The 24049-nt window shown below is 40.0% G+C and overlaps 3 protein-coding genes across 12 annotated transcripts in view; 1 reads left to right on the forward strand and 2 right to left on the reverse strand.

Moving 5' to 3' along the window:
* Positions 1–11202, reverse strand: part of dnm1a (dynamin 1a) — a 50892-nt gene extending 39690 nt beyond the window's left edge. For 5 of the 10 annotated variants that reach the window (XM_071205003.1, XM_034095990.2, XM_034095993.2 and 2 more), the window contains exons 1-4: positions 10603–11200; positions 2222–2295; positions 1323–1472; positions 299–502 (exon numbers count right to left, since the gene is read on the reverse strand). In XM_071205003.1, the coding sequence (XP_071061104.1) occupies positions 299–502; positions 1323–1472; positions 2222–2295; positions 10603–10763 (589 nt within the window). In that variant the 5' untranslated portion in view covers positions 10764–11200. Of the gene's footprint in view, positions 1–298; positions 503–1322; positions 1473–2221; positions 2296–10602 lie in introns of all 10 variants that reach the window. The other 5 variants (XM_071205004.1, XM_034095991.2, XM_034095992.2 and 2 more) reach the window with 2 other exon arrangements.
* Positions 11203–11790: 588 nt separating this feature from the next.
* On the forward strand, positions 11791–21852 carry ciz1a (cdkn1a interacting zinc finger protein 1a). The gene is made up of 16 exons (XM_034096500.2): positions 11791–11936; positions 12412–12672; positions 13734–13849; positions 14018–14259; positions 14870–14987; positions 15143–15230; positions 15399–15511; positions 15648–15727; positions 15933–16124; positions 16253–16383; positions 16541–16634; positions 16756–16869; positions 16965–17108; positions 17223–17301; positions 18796–18917; positions 19205–21852. The coding sequence occupies exons 2-16, from the start codon at positions 12506–12508 to the stop codon at positions 19808–19810; spliced, it is 2406 nt and encodes an 801-aa protein (XP_033952391.1). The 5' UTR covers positions 11791–11936; positions 12412–12505; the 3' UTR covers positions 19811–21852.
* Positions 20577–23692, reverse strand: bbln (bublin coiled coil protein). Its single transcript, XM_034095909.1, has 2 exons — positions 23508–23692; positions 20577–22638 (listed from the first exon to the last, which is right to left on the reverse strand). The coding sequence occupies exons 1-2, from the start codon at positions 23587–23589 to the stop codon at positions 22415–22417; spliced, it is 306 nt and encodes a 101-aa protein (XP_033951800.1). The 5' UTR covers positions 23590–23692; the 3' UTR covers positions 20577–22414.
* Between the last annotated feature and the right edge of the window lie 357 nt (positions 23693–24049).

A 24049-nucleotide genomic window follows, 5' to 3' on the forward strand; every position in this document is an offset into this window, starting at 1 on the left:
TAAGACAGCATTGTATCACTACAGTGGACAAGTTGGACACTTTTTGTTTACTCTTATACTGATAAAAAGCATTTATTTGAAATAAACTTTATTTGTAAAACACAGAAAAACAGAAAAAAAACACTTAAAGTTCAGATGAAGACTGAGTTGTGTGACCCTACTCTACTTTAGCCTTTGGCAGTTAGCACATGTAAATGTGTGTGTGTGTGTGTGTGTGTGTGTGTGTGTGTGTGTGTGTGTGTGTGTGCGTGCGTGCGTGCGTGCGTGCGTGCGTGCGTGCGTGCGTGCGTGCACTCACCCTGAGGGTCGACCTCTTTGGCTATCTTTAAAGCATCAGAATTGGCCAGATCAGAGTTTGCCGGGGAGACGGCCAGCATCAGGCAGTTGTCCTTGGTGACAAACTGCATCAGCATCTCTCTGATCTGTGCCTCGATGTCTGCAGGCTGGTCGCCCACCGGCACTTTGGTCATCCCCGGCAGGTCCACCAGGGTCAGGTTCAGCACTGTGAGGGGAGAAGAGAACAGGACGAAGATAAGAGAACTGCAAGATCTTCTTCAGAAGCAGATTGTTGCCAAATAAAAAGCGTGGTGGTACATAAATTATTGATGATCACACATGCAAGACAAGTCAGCCCAAATCTGTGAAGAAATAGAGTTGTGTGGTCTTGCACATCATTGAATCCTTTCTGGCAGCAGGTTCATGGAGTTTTACAAAAGGTTTTTCAGATATACATTCCATTTACATTTGAATCGTTATGTTTGGGTGCTTTACCACCAGCAATTGTTTCCTCTAAAGATAAATATCTATTTCGGATCCTGAGTGCTGCTTGCCAGAAGGCCATGAATGTGGTTAAAACCAGGAAAACTTACTTTGGATGAGTGGATTGACATTTTTTGGCATTGACATGTTTATGATATTTTCAAGATGGAAAGGATAACCCTTGCTTTGAGATTGCTACAGGGAATCTTTTTGTCAAGATGTGAAAAATTGATAATATATGTTACACCAATACGACCATCATTTGTCTAGAAGGGATTTTTGTTTTTAGTATTTTTTTTCTATGGCCCCCTTGTTTGAATAAGTTGCAGGTACACCCCCATAGCCTTGTTCGTGTTTATGTTCATACTGTATGTTATAGCATGTTTGAAGGTCGGTGAGGCCTGCCTCTGTATTATCCACATCTATGTATGTTTGATTTGTGATTTCACTGTTAACTACAGAAGGCTTACAGAGAATATTGTATTATCTATGACTGTATACATGTGAAAAGCTGAATAAGAAAATAATTTCAAAAAAAAGAAATAGATTTTTGCGTCTCTCACCATGAGGGGAGTAGACCCGCAGGTTGATGGGCACCGGGGAGATGCCCTTGTTGGCCCCTGTTATGCGGTCAGTCTCTGCCTCGATCTCCTGCCGCACCTCGTCAAAGTCTGTGAACTTTTTGCCCTTACAGTGGAGGAACTCAGCATATTCTGCAATATAAGGTAAAATAGGAGAAATCATTAAAAGTGCAATTGTAAAAAAGGAAAGGAGTGTTTGTGATTTCAGTGAGATTCAGTGAGAAAAACTAATTTTGATGCAAATTGCAGCAAATGGGACCGAGCTTTAGAATATGTTGCCTCTGTGAGCCTTGTCACAGTTTAAAATCTACTGGCAGACGATCATACAGCAGCCAAAAGCGTGTATTTAAATACACCATGTATATTTTCTGATTTACTCTTTCTGAACAGGCTGAAAGGATAAGCTTATTAGCAGACCTTGCAATAATCTAATGAAGTGTAACCATGGTAACAGGAGGATGTTGCATTACTCTTAAGTTTGTAGAAATAAATGAAGAGGAAAAGATGCCAAAGGAAGTTTATCCCTTGAGAAGTGTGGAGGAGGAAGGCTTTTTTAAGTCCTGAGGCAAGAGAGAAGGTTTGCAACAGTGTGAACTGAAAGCTAAATGTTTCTAAAAGGTTTTTTCATGTTAAAACCAGTGCCGAATTGCTTTGCTTAATGCCCACAATATGCTGACAAGAACCCTAATAGGAGCTTACTGTAAATTAAAAGTTGTTTCAAATGTTTGATTTAGAAGACCCTTTTATTCTCAAACCGAGGCAGGAACAAGTTGTCTATGGCCCACCCAGGAAAATACAAACACATACCCATGTATACACGATGAACACATCACTGACAGAACAAAGAACCCTCAGATGTATTATGGGTTAGATGTTTTTACCTGTGGGGGAGGTCATGAGCTGCAGAACTAAAGGACGACGAGTCACAATGCCAGAACCACGGGGGAGGAAATCCCTGTAACACAGACAGAGGGGAAGATAGTCAGTTAAACAAACAACAATACAAGAGACAACAATATGACTCACAACATGTCAGAAACTCAGCGGAACATGAGTCAGTGATAATGAATCAGCATCGTGAGGAAATGTGAGCAAAGTGCAGACCAGAAGTAAGTGTAAATGCATGTTTGTGTGTGCAGTGCTAAATAACAACAAACACTCACACAACAGCTCTGGTCCCAACAGACTTAATGTCCTTTTTGGTGTTCTGCTATTTTATTGTACATCTAAACCAGAACGATAAAAAAAAGAAAAGGGGGCTATAACAAGGGGCTTACTGTAATTTTCCATCTTATATTGTCAGCATGAGAGTATTTTAAAGTTTCTTTGAAATAAAACATACTTTGTTATCTGAGTGCCATGTCCACGAAATAGATGAGGCCTCTGTTTGGACAAGCAAAGCCTGAGGCAGTTGGGATACATGAGTCATGAGCTGAACTGCTTTTGCTCTAAATGTGGCCTAAACCAGAGAAAGGCACTACTATTATTTAATGTTATTAGATCATTCTCTGAGTGTATATTGTAAATAAGTGTTAGTAATAATACATACATTGTACTCTAGCTTTAAATGAATATTTTGGTAAATGCTAAGAGTGACAGGAGAAGATCAAATTGTATGAAGCTGGAACCATAAGTGAGTTAGCTTAGCATAACCACCGTATACCAACTAGTAACACCATACATTTTACGGTTATACCTGAAACGTTCCATTCAACACTGCTGTCCGACTACCCTAAGTGTACATTTCTGGCATTTATTTATTCATACTTTGAGAGGGATCAACATACTGTATAAACATGTAAGTCTATTGGCAATGATCAAATCAATAGACTATAAAATCATTCGAATTCAAACAACTCAAATGCTCAAGGTGACAAAAGATTGCTTAAAGTTGTGTGTGTTTTAATCACAAGTTCTGCAGATGAGTCTTTCCTAATCCTTTCCCACCTGCGCTTTGTTGGAAAGTGAAATTATGAAAAGACATCATTGCTAATGTTTGCCAATCCTCTACAGCTGCTACACTGAACAACACAGCAGCAATGAGCTTCATTATGATGTCAGTGATTGTTGTTATAAAGAGGCTTGATACAACAAAGGAAACTCTGATGTGTGTGTGTCCATCTGCTGCTCTACCTGCCTGCCAGTGTAAGTAAGATTGTGTGTATTTGGAAACCCTTTAGAGAAGACAGATGGCTCTAACTGCAGGTCTTCTTCTCACTTTACTCCTCCTCATCCTCCCCTCAGACTGCCATCACAAAGATGCTCCAAAAAGAGAGGAGAAGCCACCGACAGAATCCGTTTTTCACACAAACACACACCTACACACACTGCTACAGTATGGGAAAGATTGTCTCTCTTTGTTTACTCATCTTCTGCTGAGAGCGGGACAGTCTCTCTGTGTGTCCCCCGCCCACAGTGGAGTGAAGATGAAAACACTCACACTTACATGACTGCCAAAAGCTCAGAGACAACCCACCTGCCCTACCCACAGATGCACAGGAGAAAAATAAAAGAACAAATAAAAAAGGAGTAAACTGGGAAATAAACTAAACTGATATTAATTATGTGTTGCTACAGGGAGAGAGGATAGACGGCATAGAGAAGTTAAGGTCAAAACAAGATACCTTCAACAAGCACTTACCTTTAAGTGCACACAGTACAGAAACAACATTTACCCACTTTGTCCATCTATAATATTGTTAATTATTCATACCATGACAACATAAACAGATATTTTTCCAATGAATTATAGTTTAGGTTATTATGTAATATATATGGGGGTATTCTTTTATATGAATGTGGTGCACTATATTGATTTGTCAAATTTGAATTAATCAGATAAAACAAAAATGCACACTGCCTGGTTATTTGACCCATTAACAGTTTCTTAAAGGATTTTGAATAATCAATACTGTGGGTCGGGGGAGGTCACAGAAACGCTGAGCATCACTTTTAGAGAGTCGTAGCCGAGCCCCAATCAGATTAATTTCATTGATTTCTTTTAGCGTCTTGTGTTACCACAGATCAGTGTCAAACAGAGATTTTTTTTTTAAGAAACTTTCAGCCACTAAATCATTAATTCACTCATAGTCTGTCACTCTATCCAAGCTGAACATTTCGAAATAGTCCTGTCACACAAGCACACACGCACTAGAGGTGAAAGTACGCCTGAGAGCATTCACTCACATGTGCACCTGGACAGATACTCGCCAAAATACACACAGTTGATCAAATGCTGGAAACTGTTTTATGTTTAAATTGTGAAAAAAAAGGTATGAGAAATAAAGCTTTTGCAAAAGTGCAGCAACATTTTATTGACTGCCTCTCGTCATGGGGAAAGCCCCTGCCGCAGCCTGGTAAAATACACACACACACACACACACACACACACACACACACACACACACACACACACACACACACACACACACACACACACACACACACACACACACACACACACACACACACACACACACACACACACACACACACACACACACACACACACACACACACACACACACACACACACACACACACCTTTTCTCTCAGCACTTCACTTTTCATCAGTACAATGAGGCTTCATGTGCAAAAGAAATGTTCCATACATGTTTAATAATAAAAATGCTGAAGTCATGTCAGAACAGTCATGAATGGTAAAATATACCATTTCTAATTTATTTTAAAATGCATACATACATTTAATATATCACACCATTTCCAGATTGGTTGGATGTTCTTGTGTTTTTGTTATGCTGTGACTTGCTTTAAAAGAAAACAAGGGAATGGCCAATAGGGAGTGAGATGTGAAATCTAATCTTTCAAAATGATGCAACACAAACTCAACAAGCTGTATTGTTGGTCAGAATCAGAATCAGAAACGGGTTTATTGCCGGTATTTGGGTTTTAGAAAGATGAGACTGTTTTCTGATGATGAATTTACACACGCAAACACACACAGGCACACACAACCACACATAGTGCTGTCAGACACAGTAGAAGAAGGAGCCAATGATATGGCCAGTTGCTGGGTGGTGGTCATCCAGATTAGAGCAGAGCCAATGGGAGAGTGATTGGTGAACTATGGCCCAAACAGAGATTAGTGGTAATCCTCTGTAGCAGTATCAGGACAAGTCTGTCATTCCCTGACTGATTTCCCTCTCACATGTGACAAATGTAGTTTACATCAATGTTTTTATCAATACTTTAAGAGCTGCAACTTGTTTTTTTGGTGTAGCAATTTACTTCTTATATCCTGAAAAAGATCCTGCAAAAACTGATATTTATTTAAACATTTTTAAAGAAATAAAGCTTAGAATGACCTAATTATAGCTTCTCAGCAGCAAAGATTTGATGCTGATGATGATAACAAACTCTTTTAGTTTGAAGGGTTGCTCAGACAAAACAAGTACAGCTGGGCTTTTTGCTAAATTTGAAGGCCATTTTCCACTATTTTCTGCCATTATAAAGATCAAACAATTGATCAATTATTTAACAGCAGATTAATCAATGATGAAAATAATTGCTGGTTGCATCCCTATTAGTATCGGACACAATGTTAAGAGACTGTTTAACCACTGTTCACAGTACAGGGTCATATATTTGTTTAATGACTCATTTATTTATTTTTAAGAACAAACCAGGAATTTCTAAATGCTGCTGGGTAGTTTATATAATCGCAGCATCATCATCTGTAAATTATTAAAGTGCTCTTCTTCCCTGTGTTTCTATATCACTACCCCCTCCTTTTATTTGACAACAATGAAGACACTGTACTGTCCTCATCTTTCCTATGATGGAAGCTGCTGCTGCTCATCGTGAGGCTTCCGGCCCTCTCTGTGTTATGTAACTCATGAAACCAGCTATATATCATTAACTTAATCTCTGCGTGGGGGTTGGAATATTGCTGGCAGGCAGCAGGGAGAGAAAAGTGTGTGTTGTAGTTTCATGTTTCTGCTTTGCGCTGGTGCCTGCAGTCTTCACTGATAAAAAAGTGCTTGACTAGGATCAACTGCGCACCATGCAGCAGCAGCAGCAGCAGCAGCAGCAGCAGCAGCAGCAGCAGCCTCCTGGGTTTGAGTACATCCCAATTATGTGACTAATTTCTCCTTCGGCAGTTCAGCTATTGACCCCACATCCCTTTAAGTAATTATTGCAAAAAAGATTCATGCAGGGCTTACAATGAGAGTTACAACAACAAAAGTGTTCTCTTGTTGTTTCTGTAATCCAACATGCTGGCAATAAACATGGGTATCCTTAAGCTATCATGATCATATTGATAATAAACATGAAAAGCTATTCTAAGAGGAAAGTTCAGTTCTATGCGTTCTATTTACGGGTGAACGCAACTTTGATGCTGATTTAGTATCAGCTGTTTTTGGAAGAGCCCTCCTTGGTGCTGAAAAGTGCATTCAGGACCAAAATAAGAACATACACCATTCTTTTTTAGACAGTATTATAGGTGGATTTGTGACTTTAGTTTGTATCGCCTATTAACTTAATCAAATAACATAACCAAATGTGAAAAATAAAAAAATTCAGCCCATTTTCATACTGAAACTTGTTTGAACACACTGCTTGATATAATTTAGCAGTTTAAATTAGGTATAAAAAGATGAATGTGCAAAAGCAATTATCCTCTATAACCACACATCACCAAAAGACAGCTTAATTCAACTCTTATTTTAAGATACAATGTGCCTCTGTTCATGTAATAATGTTGAATTGAATCAAATGTCAACATGTCACCAAACGTCCTCACCTGCACACAGGTTTGCCCCAGCTGGCCCGGCCTGTGTCGGGCTCTGGAGAGCGGGAACATCTCGCTTTGTTTCTGATAATGAGACTCGTGGGAGGCTAACAGACTGTGTGACCGACCCAGGGTGGGAAACGGGTTGTACTCAGTCTCAATGCTGGAAAATGTCTTCTTAACTGTGGAATTACACGCAGGCATATGGGACAAAGGTGAGGAAGACCGCTCAGTGATGCTGAACCTGTGTGTTCAACATGGAACTGAAATGTATTAATGGCTAATTCAATTAAACTAAACTATCTTGATATGGATTTATTGCTGCTTTAAGTCAAATGACAGGGTTTAATGACAAGCATTATTATTAACAGCAACTGATTTTTTTCTTTTGTGTCATTATCTGTTCTATAACTGGCAGCTGCTGATTACATTATTTTACATTTTATAGACTGGTTATCTATGTATGGGAAAAAAAGATGAAACGGTAATGAAAATAATCACCATATGCAGCCTAAAACGATATCTACTGCCCTATCACTTTTTCTTAATGTTCAAAACATGAAAATCTGCTTTTCATCCAAAAATAGAAGAAAAAGTGTTATCCCTAGATAACCAGCCAAACATGTCTAAACATGTTATTGTGTAAGACGAGAAAGGAAAACAATAAAGATATGAACTGAATTGTTTGTGAAGGCAGACTTTGATGTAAATTGCTCAAAAAGAGAGTGTCTGTATCCCTGTCATTTGAGTTTAACCTAGCTGCCTCTACTTTGGAGTGGAGCACTTTAATTTTCAGACAACAACAAAGCGCTTAAACTGAATGACGCAGACAAACCCTGAGAATGGGAAGTTGAACCGAGGTGATAAACAGAGAACTGAGCGATTAAAACAAAGAGAACAGAAAACTCTCTCTGAGGACAAATTATGAAAGCAGGATGAAAAACTGAAGGACAGAGAAGAAACACTTAGCGTCCTCACATGCTCCCTCATACCTCAGGCACCGTGTATCTCCTCAACCTGTCCTTGTCCCTGATTTACACCTCCAATCCAGATGATAAGGAAACGTGTCATTGTGAACTAAGGAGCAGCGGTTTCTAATTCCTTTAAATGAATTCTCTAGTTGCTAGTGTGTCCGTAAAAGCCATATAACCTATGTATTATAATTTGCATGACGTGATAAAAGGAAACCCAAACAAGCCCTTAATGTGTCTCTTGTATAGGTCTTCTATACTTTTGTATTGGTTGTCTTTGCTAACCGATAGCAGCAATATGAACTGTTAAGAGGGAGAACAATTAGCCTAATAGTAGCCAAAGATGATAGCTGGTTTGGTGGAAACATCCCATGAAATGAGAGGCATCTATGGAAGGGAAGAACGAGTGTGGCAACTAAACACACAGTACAGCGTGTAGTAAGTGGGTGGGGGGCGAGGGAAGATAACACAAACACAATGGGGGAGAAGGAGGATGGGAGGACCTGAGCGACGTCACTGCAGCTGGACTAGGAGAGAGCAGGAGAGAGCATGCAATAACAATATCTCTCCCTCTCTCTCTCTCTCTATGCATCCCCGGTCCCTCGGGTAAAGCAGTGTGATTAGACTCAAGCTGTTTCCATGACTACAGCTGAGCCCCCTTAATGAGTGTAAAGTAATTACTTAAAAGAAAAGGAAAACGAAAAATCCTGTGTTTTTCATTGATTAACTGATATTTGAGCAAAACCTTTCAAAAAGAGCTGTAAATATATAGTCAACATATATTCTACAAATGTAAAGTTTGCTTTTTAAGTAGGCCTTTCATAATTATTATGGTACAAAGTATGGACATAGAATCAATCATTTCTGACATTGCGATACTGCATTTGTTTAACTATGAATGTCACCAAAATGTTAACCAACATGATGAAATAAGGTTACTGTTAAAGTGAATCTCTTGTTTCCTTGGATATAGTGCAATGCTAAATTGGTGTAGTTTTTTTCTTAATTCTAAAAATGGCCCTTTTTAAACAAAGCTGAGATGCAGGTAGCATTAAGTGTGGATTACCCTGACATGTAAACAGTGGCCATGCCTCGCCTACTGAGCTGTTACAATGGGGATAAGCACTCTGGCCATCAGGGGAACTTCCAGAACCTACTGTGAAACCAATGTAAGAAAAGAGGGAACGTGAATATTGTGAGTTACTGCACAGGTGGACTCTCTCCAATAGTTGAAATTACATGTTGTTCTTGTTCTTGTTAGGCCTAGTGCTGAACTGGCTTGGAGCCAAAGAGTGACTATAGTCTGACCTTGCATGAAATACTGCTGAATCACACACACACACACACACACACACACACACACACACACACACACACACACACACACACACACACACACACACACACACACACACACACACACACACACACACACACACACACACACACACACACACACACACACACACACACACACACACACACACACACACACACACACACACACACACACACACACACACACACACACACACACACACACAGCACTATAGTTAACCTGTGGTGTTTGGAGCAAAGTACTTTCCAGTACACACACCACAAAAAATCTTCAGATCAAGTGAAACACAAGCATAGAGAGCTGACAACAGTAAGGTAGTGACACCAATGTTGTTGCCTGCATTTAGTAAGCTTCACTTACAGCATAAGCACTGACAGACAGATGGATGAGCTGAGCTGCAACGGCTCAAAGCCCAGGTGGACTCTCTCTCTCTTTATATGCAAGGTCATACTGCAGCATAATAGATCAGATGTGTTCCCCTCATTTTGTTTTGCATCAGGAGTAGCTCTGACAGTGAGAGACACACACACACACACACACACACACACACACACACACACACACACACACACACACACACACACACACACACACACACACACACACACACACACACACACACACACACACACACACACACACACACACACACACACAACAGTGTTGCCTCTTGCCTGCAGGTCCTGATTCGGACATCAAAATGGTAGCCCTGCCACAGAAAACAAACATCACATCCATCAAGCTGCCTGTAATTGTGTGTAGGAAGTCAGCGTAAAAGCTGCCCCTGCCCCTGTGACTGATGTCATAAGGTTTGTATTGATAAACGGTGCAAATGTGTGACATTTTGGACCAAGTTATAGAGTTTAGAAACCCACTTAGAAAAATGTCACACTTAAATCACTTATGGTTTGATGTTGAATGCAAAGTCATTTCAACAGCAATGTGTGGATCCTTGAATGCATCAGATTAACTTCATCAGGGATTTATGTTGGCCTAACAAAATAATCTCCTCGCTTTGGTGTTGTGAAAGAGGGATACAACTGTTAAAAGGTGCCACCATGTAAACCTTTTAACCAAGGCAGGTGTATTCAAAGCTGCATCAGAGGGGGGATGGGGAGGGGGTTAAGTGAAAAAAAAATGAAAGCGATTGCGTCCGCTTGTGTGATGCACCAACATGCATTTCCTGGAAAAGCTATTTACCTCCCGACGAAGTTCTCCAGCACCGAGCTCTTCCCTGCACTCTGGCCGCCCACCACAGCGATCTGCGGCAGGTCCAGGTCCGCGTTCTGCCCGATGGAGGAGAAGGCATCCTGCATGCGGTTCACCAGAGGAATCAAATCCTCCATCCCCTGGTTCCCCATCTTTGCGATGCAATGGGCAGTCTATCTTCCTTGTCAGAGCAGGGAGGGATTAATCTCTTATTTTCCTCTTCGTCCCTCCTCGCCACCCTCGCGTATCAAGGGACTTTTTCCGCACACACCGGATCACTTTTCGGTTATCCCCTTCATTGACTGCAGCCCCTCGGTGTGTCAGATCACCTCAGCTATATGACTATCTCCGCCACCGAGCATGTACACTACTCCTCTCCACCGAGCGCAGCAGGGGGGAGGATGAGGACTCTGGAGAGATCCCTGCAGTTCCCCATGCACACCGCTTGGTGGTGACACTGATTTACTCTCACTGTAGTTTTCTGTCAAACTGTGCTGCTAACAGTAAAGGGATGTCTTGTTTATCTTTTTCTTTAAAGTTAAATCTTGTTTGACTGTTTTTTGCAAGTTGAAGGTGGGACATTTTACGTATAGTTGCAATGTTTTTGCCGACTTATAGATCTGTCCATGGCGCTGAATCTGTTAGAACCCTGGACAGAGGCCAGGGGGCTACAACTTCTTATCTAATGTAAAAATAAAGCATTCAAATATGGTGTATACTAAAGTATGAATACCAAATAAATACAATTGAAAACATTTGTAAATGCAGGTATATAGTGTTTTTATATGGGTACAACATAGCCTACAATCGACACAAACTATAGCCTACAATAATATTATCATATACATATACTATAATGTAGCCCATTGTTTACTGCTGTATACAATGTATATATTTACAATGCAGTGTTTGTTTCAACATGATTTATTTTCCATTTCCATAATTACCAGTGGATGCTAGTGTAAAATGATGTTCCACTTTTATGAATTCTTTACATTTAGCTAGTGTTTCAAGTGTAACATGCAAAAGCTTAAAAACGTATAAGAGATATTTAATTAAAGAGGCCACTGTGATTTTGGATGTAATCACTAACTTTTTAATTATAATCATAAATAGCTACATTATCTAAAGCTATTTTATGATGGGAGCATATTATTTCCAGCTCTCCAGACAGCCACCAGGGGGCAACACAATGTTGTAACCTCACCACACTGAAGACGGTTCGCTGCCTTATGCGAGTTGTACCCGGGACTGAGAGAAAGAATTAAACTCTGCTATTATTTTAGTTGGATTATCAACAATACATCGCTGCTTTCCTCTGAGATGTAAGTCGTTACAACTGTTGCTATAGTAACATGTAGATAGTACCCCTGAAGCCGCTGTGTTTTTATCCGTAAGTTTGCTAGCTATTTTGAAGCTAAGCTAAGCTAACTTGTTGTGTTCAGTCACTGTGCGGTGGCTAATGTAGCTAGCTTCGTTTGTTTCAGAGCAGGTGTAGCTTGTTCATTTTTTTCTAACATTATTTTGTGTTCGTTATTGAATAACATGTTGCTCTCTTCTAAAAAATCACGGTTCCCGTTATGATGTTAGCTAACAAGGTGAAGGAATTATAAATAAACCATGCAAACCAAAAAAAGAAAATTGTTGTTAGCTTACGTGCTAGACTAGTGCTAGCTAGTTGTCATCTAGAAATATGAGAGCGACTCGCTGTCTCAGGAGGTGCGCACTGTTATTGAATGCGTCTGTACAACAAAGACAACGGGACAGATAATGACACAAATTTGTTCTCTCTCCATTCAGAGACACCTCCTCTTGAGGGTTTTTAAAACAGTGTCACCTTACCGCTGGTGGTCTTTACATTGTGTAACATCAACGGAGGAAATTAAAGCCCGTTATGTTCAATCCGCACCACCACCAGCAGCAGCAGCAGCAGCAGCAGCAACAATTTCACCAGCACCTGCGGCAGCTACAACAACTTTTCCAGCAGCAGCCTCCACCTCCCCCTCCGCCACAGCCGCCTCCTCGGCATCATGTCGCCCATCACCACCACCAGGCACAGCGGTAAGAGCGTTAACTCGAGCCCGGTGATTAGGCAGGGCCCTCCGGATGAGGTATGTGGGACTGGCGGTGGCTGACCCTTAAACCACAACACAAGCCCCACTGTGGGCAGTATATATTTTAAATTGAATATGTGTAAAGCCTGTCTATATACATCATTATTTGCAGTGGTGTAAAGTAACTAAATACATGTATTTAAGTACAAATGTATTGTACTTTACTTGAGTATTTACATTTTATGAAATGTCTTCTACCTGACTACAATTATTACAAGAGGTAAATAGTGTACTTTTACTCCATTACTTTTATTTCATATCTTTAGTTACTTTGCACATTTGGATTAATGATTTGAAATATAAACAACACTTAAATAAGACTTTAGTTACACTTGGATTAACATTCACAAGCTATTGTGCAGCATTCAAAACATATCATATATTATTCTGATCTGTATAATGAGTACTTTTGGTAATTTAAGTATATCTTTATGCTTATACTTTTGTGAGTAACTGTGAGTTAATGCAGGACTTTTACCTGTAACAGAGTATTCCTAAACTCTTGTACTATTACTTGAGTACAAGATCTGAATACTTCTCCCACCTCTGGTTATTTGTTGTTGGGGCATTTAATCCAGGTAGGAAATGTTATGTTTGTTATTATGAAGTACATTTAGTTGATAGAAAAGCAGCTATGCGATATTATTTCTATCAATCCCAATCTTGCAGCACTGGCATACTTTTCTAAAAAGTTTGTTTTGTTATTGTGACCATTAATGAGAACTTCTAACTCCAACCAAATCACCATTGTCTTTCTGTATCAGGTATTAAGAGTTGGCAAAGGCCTGTTATCTGGCCTTCCCAAAAGTAGTGTTGATAAACTGCACATTATATAAAACACTTTTAACATTTAACATTAGCAGCTTGTGTGCAGCTTTGTCCATGTTATATCTGATGTGTAAAATACATATCCACGTTTGATGAATAATTTGAATAAAACGTATATCTGCAAATGTACTTGTGAAATGATGCTCTATGTTTATTCACTCATGTGTATTTGTTGCGCAGATCCCTTCCTGGCGCTCAGCAGTCAGCCCCTCCTCCCAGGATGGTCAACATGTGCCAGGGGTCCATGGCCCCTAATCCCATGCTGCAGGGGGCCCTACTGATGCAGCAGATGCAGGGTACACTTTGAATTCAAGTTAAAAGACAACTGGAAATCATAAAGAACAGGCACATATTAGTTGGACACTTACACAGACAATGTGTTTAGAAGCATTGGATAACCACCTTCCAAGGTGTTTAAATGTGCGTCTTTTCTTACGAATGCGTCTCTTTTCATGCTCGTTCAGGTAGCATGCGGGGCTTTGGGATGGCTAGACAGCAGTTCCGTCAGTTCTTCACTGCCGGGTCCAGGAACTCTCTGCTCGGCCCGGTCCCCATGGGCATGGCCATGAAGTCCCCCATGATGGGTTACCCAGCTGCCCGACAGTACCACCAGCACAGTCGCTACTACAACAACAACAACAACATCACCCCCCCCACCACAGCCTCTTCGTCCTTCTCTTCCACCACTACTTCCACCACTACTGCGGTAATTACAAAAGCACCATTATGATTATGACATTATTGACAACTTTAATTTAGGTCTGACTTTAGACTAGTCAGAACAAGTAAACATCTGTTAATATAAGAACTGATGCAGCAAGCATCAAATCATGTGTTTATAACTTCAGCTAATGCTTTCATTGTAATGAAGTCATATTTGACCCAAATGCAATCATGTGGTTATTTTGTATATTTTATTTGTAGTAGATAGTATGATATGATAGATGTTTGATAGTAGAGCTGAAATGATTAATCAATGTGTTTATGGTTAGAGAATTATTCTCCATTATTTTGTATATGTTATTTATCAAGTGATAGTAATTACATTGGTAGTTTTTGAGCATAAATGCAGAACAATTAATACGTTTCAGCTAAAAATGAAAATATTTACAGTTTTTGTACGATGGTATACGAAATACCCATGGGTTTTGGACAGTTGATTGGACACAAAAGTGTATTTGAACAACATTACTCAATTCAAACACAATAATTTGTTGTCAGTGATTTGTGCTATGAGACACCTTTGTTTCATAGCTGCAATGTTATCTCAGACTTTGTTGTATATTTGTGATCCTATCGTGGTCTCTCTTGTGTAGGACGCTGCAGCCCGTCAGCCTGACAGGAAGAGGGACAGCGAGCAGATGGCCTCAGGGAGCACAGACGACCAACCAGTAGCTAGCATTATCAATGAAGCCGGGGACAAGACTGAAACAGGTAGAGCTGCAAATCACCAGCACTGAAACATGCTTAAGGTTTAATGTGATGGGTGTGTTCAATGTCATGTGAGACTTTATGAAGAAGTTGAATGGTGAGCATTTGTTTGAACATTTTCTTTGTGACTGTTTCCAACTTTGTTTTTTGTCGCACAGATGGTGCCGTGGGAGGAGTGGAAGAACCAACGCAGTCGTCTGAGGAGCAACTTGAAGAACCTGTAGTCAAGAAGCAGAGGACAGATGGGTATGGAAAATGTTTTGTCTTGTCATGGCTCCTACAGCCACTGTGTTAATGTCTTATCCATGGAGGCAGCAAGAATACCCAGCCGAAATATGGATCATGGAAGGACTTTACACCAACCTAAAGATTTGTTATTTGTTCCTTCGCTAAATCTTGTTATTTTCACTGCAGGTCAGAGAATCCCAAGGAGCACTGTGGTGTTGAGACGATCACCATAGCAGATACAGATGGAGATCTTCTGTTTTCAGATACTAACAGCAACACCGAGGACAGCCAGCCTGGAGGTAAAACCCCCAGAAACATTGAGTAGATGGTTAAATACTCTACTTTTATTTAACTGAGCCGTCATTTAATGTTACTGTAGTTTAGGTCAGTTGAGATGATAACTTCGATTTTTGCTTTTTTACCCCCTTTTCCCAGACTGCATCCTTATGGAGGAAGGAGGCTCCCCTGGGGGGTCGGATGTTGTTGAGGCACTGGAGGAGAGCAGAGCTACTGAGGTGAGGAGTCTTTATTTGGCATAGACAAAGTAATTTGAACGCTAAATAATCTATTTTGAATTGGCTAAATCACTATTGCAAACGCTAGGTGGGTCATGTGGTGCTCAATGCTGGCTACCACTATCTGATGACCTCCTGTTTATCGCCTCAGTTACATAAATACTTTGGGACACTGGGTTTAGTTCTGGTTTGAACCTCTCTGTAGGAGCACAGCCATTTGTCAGCTACGTCCCCACCAGGCAGGCTGAGTGAAGAGGACCAGCAGGGGGATTTCCTCTCAGAGGGGAAAGACGCCTCTTTAGCTTCAGCAGACAACCAGGAGGAAGAGGAGGGTGTAGCAGATGGCACCAATAAGTTCTACTGCTATCTCTGCAGCATTACCTGCCACAACCAGCAAGTATGTTGAATGGACGCACACATTCACATACATAGGCCTTGGTTATCTAGTCTGAAAGGTTGCAGGAAACGTATAATGCATGTTATCTCATAAACTATTATCTTCTAATGTTGTTGTGTTTTTTTCAGAACTTCAAGAGTCATATGAACAGTGTTTCGCACCAGCAGAGGATGATGGAGATCCAACACATGAGCAATGCCTGCCTGGTCACCCTGATGCCACGAGTGCACGAGTCCCTACAGGAAGCAATTAAAGACGGGTCAGTTTAAAGCAGTATGCATTTGTTTTGTGTCAAGTCAAAAGATAAGAGAGATGAGTCAGCGCCTTTTTGATTGTCTCCTTCAACGGGGTCTTTTTCCTAGCTTGTCATTTTCATGAATAGATTTATGAATATTGTTTGTCTTTATTTTCTGCAGAGAGAAGAGGTCTGACTTGAAGCATTGGTGTGCCACCTGTCACACCCACTTCACCAGTAGCCTCACAGAGCACCGTCGCACAGAGGAACACAAAGTAACCCTGCTTACGTTATAGATAAGCACATCTCTTTATCAAAATGGTTCAAACTGCTTTTCTGGTTGTTTTCAAATATAAAGAATCATTAATGTCCTGTCGTCCCTTCATCTCTCCTCAGCTTGCCAGCAGAGCCGTCATCTCCTCCTGCACTGTCTGCAAGAAACGTTTCAGGACCTCCCAGATTTTTGTGGAGCACTTGCGGTCTCAGGATCACAGACGGAAAGTGGAGGAGGTATCTGTGTTTTATAATGATTTCAAAACGTTTTAACAACAAGCTAGTATTTCCCAGATTGAAATATTAATGCTGTACTCGCTACTGTTCACTAGCTCCAGGAACAGGAGGGCTGCGAGGCCTTAGGCAAGCTGACGGAGCTGGACACAGAGGGCTTCTCATTGGAGGAGGTGGAGGGCGAGGAGGAGGAGGAGGAGGAGGATGAGGAGGAAGAAGAGGATAAACAGATGAACGAACAGGTGATTTGCTTTTATGTTTTTCTTATTTTCGATTCGGACCACATTCTCTTAGGATCTCAAATTACACTATTAGGACCCTGTAGTTTGTTAAACTATACTTGTTTACTGTGACAGGATGACTGTTCCTCCGTTAAAGAAGTGACTCTGAAGGACATGGCCAGTGACGAGCAGTATGACGCTGACACAGTCTATGGTGAGTCCTTTGAAGTGACCTTTGAAGTAGGGCTGGGCGATTTTTTCGGTTTTCACGATTAATTTGCATTTTTACTTTCCTACGGTTTGTGAAATGGCTGAACCGAAAAATCGCGATTTTAAAACATTTCTAGACTCTGCAGATTTGTTTTGCTTTAAGGGACTCCGTAGTAGCTTACTCTCTCACTTTCCAGAATGTGCACAAAACTCAGCCACATTGCCTGTGACTACCCGATCTGCAGCTCTGCCCGATCTGCTGTTGTTATGCTGTGTTCGTTGTTGAGCATAACAGAGGACTCAGACATTGTACATTACATATATAACTAAACACGCCTTTTCTCCTCCTTATCTCTTTCATGACTTTTCATTTAATATGGTTTTGAACGCTGTAATCAATACTCAAGACAGGAAAAACTTCACGGCTGGTTTCATTTCTGGTAGTTCCGGTTGTTGTCTCAATGCTACCCACGTCTGTAAACAAACGTATTCAAATAAACTGTACCTTCATTTAATATTCAGCAATAATAATATCTCAACGTCTATACAGTAGTTGTAGTGTTGAAATCAGTAGGTTTCGGTGTGCAACACTCCGTGTCATATCGCTACTAAATTCACCTCCTATAGTAAATGGTATATTAGCCACATGCTAAATGCTAACCGGAGATGAAGGATTTTCAGAATAAAAGCTTAACAACTGCGCACGAGAACTTCTGGTTTTTCAGTATAAAACAGCATTTAAACTGACGGTATGTTTAAGGTACTTTATGCCATCAAAAACATTGATTTTAATTTATAACACTGCATGTGCAGAGCTGCAGATCAGGTAGTCACATAGCCTACTACAATCACATTCACCGCTTCACCGACAGATGTACCATAAAAATGTCCACGAACACAGATGAAGAACTCATTCCTAAAAAAGGTGCTACTTCAGTTGTATGGAAGTGGTTCGGGTACAAGCGGTCATACATAGAACAAACAACTGTTCTGTGTAAGGTCTGTAGAAAGACAACGTCCTAGAAAGTTAAAGGGATGTTATTTTGTTTGAGGGTATTTTTTTATTATTCATTTCATTATCATTATTTATTATTTGTTGTATTTCATTTTACAAGTTTTTTCAGGGATGACAAGAGATTTTTTTTTTAGTTTGATTTAAAAAAAAATCTTTGCACATTAATGACAGCCAAGTGCCGTGATGCTGTTTTTATTTTATTTTTTTTATTCTTGAACAACTGATTTGTTCACATAGGCCTAGACTACTTGGTAATCTCATTTATTTTTATTGTGTTAATAAAGAAAATATGTATTTAAATGTTGCCTTGGTCTGGTTTGTTTAGAAAAAAACAGAAAAAATCGAGGTTTAAATCGAAAATTGTCCATTAGTTTTTAGGCCAAATCGCCCAGCCCTACTTTGAAGTGACCTTTGTACGCGTTATTGTTTGGATTTACCGATAAGATTCAGGCGATGTTAATTATTTGGTTTCTTTTACTGCAGGGTCCAGTTTTTTTGTTCCAGTCGCAGGTTTTATCTGCAGACTCTGCAACAAGTTCTACCACTTTGAATCCTCTGCCCTGCACACCCACTGCAAATCAATGAAGCATTTTGAGAAGCTCAAGGTTGGTCTTTCCATTCTTTTACTCACCTTGTTTTTTACTTAAAAAAGAGTATAACTGATTATCTCTGGCACAAGCTATTGTTGATCTACTTCTTTCTACTAACTATAGTATTCATGTTTGTGGTTTTTTGTGTGAATAGTTTTGTGTCACAGATTGTTGAACGGCAACTTCAATCCCAGTATTTCTTAGAGGGTTTACTGCATGTAAAGAGATGTGCATTAACGTGTGTTTCCCTTGGAGAATGTCCTTCTGTATTTGTAACATATATTCATGCTTCGTCTTCTCAGAGGTACCGAGATTTGAAGAGCGACGCTGTTGAATCTTCCAGAGAGTGTCTCCCCGCTGCAGACAGCCTCGGGCCTCCTGTGTCCGAGACCCCCACAGTCTGTTCTGAGGAAACCTCCCCCTCTGAGGAAAACTCTGTTTTACTGACAAACCCAGAAACCCAGCAACAGGAGGAGGAGGAAGAAGCAGAACCAACCTCACAGCACTTTGTCAGCACCTCAGCCACCAGCACTGACGGCACAGACCAAGAGCTCCGCCTCCAACTGAAAGAAGAAGAGACAACGAAAGGAGAAGAGACAACGAAAGGAGAAGAGACAACGAAAGGAGAAGAGACAACGAAAGGAGAAGAGACAAAGACATCCCAGGACTCTGTAGATATGGAGGGGCCAGTTGAGCCTCCTGCTGCCAGCGGAGAGGAGCCAGATGCTATTAAAGAAGAAGAGGAGGAGGAGGAGGAGGAAGAGATGGAGGAAGAGATGGAGGAAGTGATGGAGGAAGAGATGGAGGAAGTGATGGAGGAAGAGATGGAGGTTCCTGCTGTCCCAGGGAAAAAGAAGGCAAAAGCTAAACCCAAACGCAAGTCGGGGAGGGCCACAAACAGACGCTGAGTCAGAGAGGAGGTGGGGAAAGAGTGGAACCTGGCAGAAATGTAACCTGATACTGACCGGATGTGTCCGTATGTGATGAGGTGCTTTCATGAAACTGAGACCAAGGTGTGAGCAGCCCCGCTTCTCTCCATGTCGGAAAGTCTGAATTTACCACACACATGTAGGAAGATTGATAATACACCATGGTGGAACATGACTTCCAATGTGATGCTCTCCTGGGGTGGGAAATTAACACCTGACAGCTATAGCATACATGTTAAACCAGTGGGTCCAAATGTTGGCTCGCGGTCAAAGAATGATGTCGCATCATCCCTAGCCTCACCACTACATTACAGCAATACACATTAGGTCATTGTAGTTCAGATCAAACTGTTTTCCTTATAAAGAGAAGCTTCTTCTACAAAAACCATCAACTTGATACACATTCTGTCCCAATTTCTTCCTTCATACTAAAATCAAAGCATTTTTCGGCATGTTTATTGCAATATGTAGTTAACTCAAAAAGTCACTTGCACACAGGTGGTAAAAAAAAAAGACGCTTTGTGAACCCCCCAAGTAAACTAAAAGTGTATTTAAATTGTAGTAACTTTAGCAGTCCCTTAATTTCATCTCGCTCCATCATCAGGTAAAAATCTTATCTTGTGTAAAATGTTATTTATGACCATTTACCATATGTCTTCAGCTGAAGTACAACCACACAGAGCCACAAGTGAACTATACTGCAAAGAATTGACTGTTAACAAGTAGAATGGAATTGAGACACTGATAAAAGCGTATAGTATATATATACCTATACAGTTTTTAATGTAAAGTATTACATGCATTTCCCAAACAAGTAGATCTGCATTTGACATCTGCTTAAAAGAGCAATTGCCCCATCTTCCAGAACTATTTATTACAATCACTTTAATTGCTTATGACCCCTAAATGAACAGCATCTAGGCTTTTTATAATTATGCTGCGTTCAAGAAACCAAATAGGCTGGTAGTCCCTCCAAAACGTTAATTTCCCACCCTGCTGTGCTCAAGGATCAGGATATTGTTTTTGCTCATTAAGCTAGCTAGAAGAGTGATTGTTATTTTTAATATAACGTACAAGTGGAGACATGTTCAATAATGGCACAGGCTTATAGAGAGCTGAAAGGAGAATGTAAGCAATGTAAGTGTTTGAGCGAATAAGGTATTTTGTTTTTCAAACTAAAGTGTTAAACAGGGTACTTTTAGATGGAGTGTTGAGACATATTTTTTTCTTAATAAAGTGTTTAAAATGTGTTGGGATTCAACAGGCTCTAAACTCAAAAGTCTGCACTATCTGCTCATTTGGATATTTGAAAGCTCGTCGGTTTAGACATATGCTGCTGGGTATTAAAGATTGACCCACAAATCAGTCTTCTAACTCATAATTCATAACGATAAAAGCGTAGAATGGATAGTAGAGTGTGCCTGCATTCAGAAAAAAAGTGTTTTCCATTGTCTTACAATGCTGTTAGTGGTAGTTGCTCATTTTCCTCTAATTTATCATTGCATTGATTTTCTAAGATATTTGTGTTTGCTATACACTGGACAGAAGAAACCAGTTATTGTGAGGAGGAAAGTGTTTCTATTTAATTTAACAAACAGTAGACCATCCCATGATCATACAAATGTGTAACTTTGGTTCCAGCATTTCAGCAGTCACAAGGTTTGAGGACTAGTGTGACGTTCTGGAAACATTTCATCGTCCACATCTGGGAGGGACATTTTGAAGCACACAAGTGGTTTGCTGACGCATGTAGCAACTATTGTAGTCTTGGTGGTGACTGTCACATGACACGTACTTATGATGAAGAAGTGAAGCTCAGAACAGAAGAGAGAAAAGGACATGTAAAAGATAATTTCAGACAAAGCTGTATGTTTCTTATTGTATTTGTATTCAGCTACTGACTAAATGGAGGTGAATAAACGGGATGTTTTCTAACTGCTGGAAGTTATGGATTTGGGGATTTTTGTTTTCTGTTGGGGGGGTTCATTTTAATTTCTATTAAAAATGTCTGACAATTCCCACACTTGGTCGACTTTATTTCAACTTTTGTGGTCACTTAACTTATACAAACACAAACAGGACAGCACATTTACAGTCATGCTGCAGATACAACTATATAAAACTGGTAGATATTTGATCTTTGCATATTTACTTTTTGGGACAGGAACATACCATATCAGAAAGCTGACGACACAACTGGATCAACACTTCACGTGCACCAATCCTGAAACATTGAGCGAGTCATTGTATAGATCAGCGTGTTGCTTTTTAATAAAGTTCTTATGTCATCCTGGCTTTAGAATTGTTCTCAATATGTCCCACTTGGGCCTGATTAGCTTTTTAAACATCAACGCAGGACATTTTACGGTTATATTCCCAGGTCACTGCAGTTTACAACTTGTATAAGAAGCTGCTAGAGGTCACTCTAAGATCAGTTGTGGAAGCAAACACCACAGTTCAATAAAGGAGGAAAACAATATGGACATCTACTGAGGAGATCAGATCCAGGTAGTCGATAAGATGCTTTCATAAATATTTACATCCCTGTATTTGGCTGAGCTTAGCCCTTCTCATCATACATTTTCAATCCTCCTTGTCCAAGTCTTCCTTGCTGGAGGACTCGTCCCCCTCTGCAGGACAAAGCTGCTCCTCCGGGGTCTGCAGCTGTTGGGCCTTGAACTCCTGTCGGGCCTCCCGGTTTGACTCCAATAGTTCGTGCAGTTTGCCATTCAGTGAATCATTACGATCTTCTATATCATCAAGATAGGAGTTGATCTGATCCAGCGCCGAGTTGATGGCTTCAAACTCTGTGGATATGCATGAAAGAGATTTCTGTTAGAGCTTCTATTGAGAAAATAGTTTCTTTAACATAAAAAGAGGCTTCTATGTTTTTATCCCTGAGATCCCCATTCATTTGGACAGGATTAAGGTTTCCAAACGTACCATTGGTTTTGACTTCCTATTAATATAAGGAACATATTTATTGAGTGAATAGCTGGCAAAGACAGACAAGAGGAGAGTAGCCTTAATTAGACTGTCTGATAATCTGATAATCCCCACCATTAACCAACACAAATTCTGAGTATATTTAACCTGTGTGTATAATATACTTTCAGATAAAGAGTAAACAAATTGTCTTAAAAAGACAACAATTTACAAAACTAAAGTGTTACTAAATCTGATTTAAAAACAATTAATTTAGAATAATTTGGTTTCTTTTTATTCTCAGACAACTTTTAAACAGATTGTAATCAAATTTCTACTGAACACATGCACTTTGATGAACTCTTAATTTGAGGATTTGATCTCGAGCAAAAAAAAAAAAGCAGATAGACAGCACTGATCATTCAATACATCTTATATATGCTCTACAAACAGAGAACAACGCAACTACTGTCACTTTGAAAACCCATAAGAATACATTGATATGACTGATATGCAGAAGTTCAAAATGATATTAACATGCTTCAATCAGAAAGCCCCTCAACAATGCTAAACTAATTCAAAGTCAGTGTCACCTAACATCAGGTGAAGGTGTAAATCTAATAGAAATGGCTGCTTATGACTTTATTGACCAAAAACCTCTGAAATAGCACACTGAACGTGACCCGAGTGATTATCCTTCACTACAATAACGCTACACCGATTATAATGAATGACAACATTAGTGCATTACCTTCTTCCTCAAATTCATCTTCTCCGTCGTCGATAATACCATCGTCAATTGATATATGTGGATCTCCATTTGGTCCAGACATTGCATAAATATTCACGTTTATTATTGTTACTTTATTCTATCGTAGCTAGCTTACTTGACATTTGTCACCCGCTATTTGTTTACCGAAGTGATGGATTGTGGGGGAAATGTGGGTGGGGTTTTGCGTTCTCAGCAAAGATGCTAATAATAAAGACGAGCTGACACTCTGTACAGATAACCTGCGGATAGTTGAGTTGATAGTTTTCAACCCTACACCTCAGAACATCTTTCAAGTGTTGATACCGTTGATACGTTACTATTACAAGAGTACGTTTTCGATAAATGTCCTCTTTTTCTCTTAAACTTGTTTTGCTCTTTGATTTCGAGTTGTGAGATTCTGCCTGTCAGTTGACTTGACGCACTAAGAGCACATGACTTTATCTAATTAACGTTTATTTTTGCATTCTTGAGTTTACTGTTAGTCTTGACTTGTCTGTGTAATTGTAGCTGATTTATTGTGG

The sequence above is a fragment of the Pseudochaenichthys georgianus genome, chromosome 12 (genome assembly GCF_902827115.2).
Source record: "Pseudochaenichthys georgianus chromosome 12, fPseGeo1.2, whole genome shotgun sequence".
Lineage (NCBI taxonomy): Eukaryota > Metazoa > Chordata > Actinopteri > Perciformes > Channichthyidae > Pseudochaenichthys > Pseudochaenichthys georgianus.

What these genes read in the sequence shown, in the direction of transcription:
- ciz1a (XM_034096500.2), top strand. Translation starts at nt 12,506, where the DNA reads ATGTTCAATCCGCACCACCACCAGCAGCAGCAGCAGCAGCAGCAGCAA. An exon ending in ATAAACAGATGAACGAACAG is followed by an intron (nt 17,109 to 17,222) that starts GTGATTTGCTTT and finishes TTACTGTGACAG; the next exon opens with GATGACTGTTCCTCCGTTAA. An exon ending in TGACGCTGACACAGTCTATG is followed by an intron (nt 17,302 to 18,795) that starts GTGAGTCCTTTG and finishes CTTTTACTGCAG; the next exon opens with GGTCCAGTTTTTTTGTTCCA.
- bbln (XM_034095909.1), bottom strand. Translation starts at nt 23,589, where the DNA reads ATGTCTGGACCAAATGGAGATCCACATATATCAATTGACGATGGTATT. An exon ending in AGATGAATTTGAGGAAGAAG is followed by an intron (nt 22,639 to 23,507) that starts GTAATGCACTAA and finishes GCATATCCACAG; the next exon opens with AGTTTGAAGCCATCAACTCG.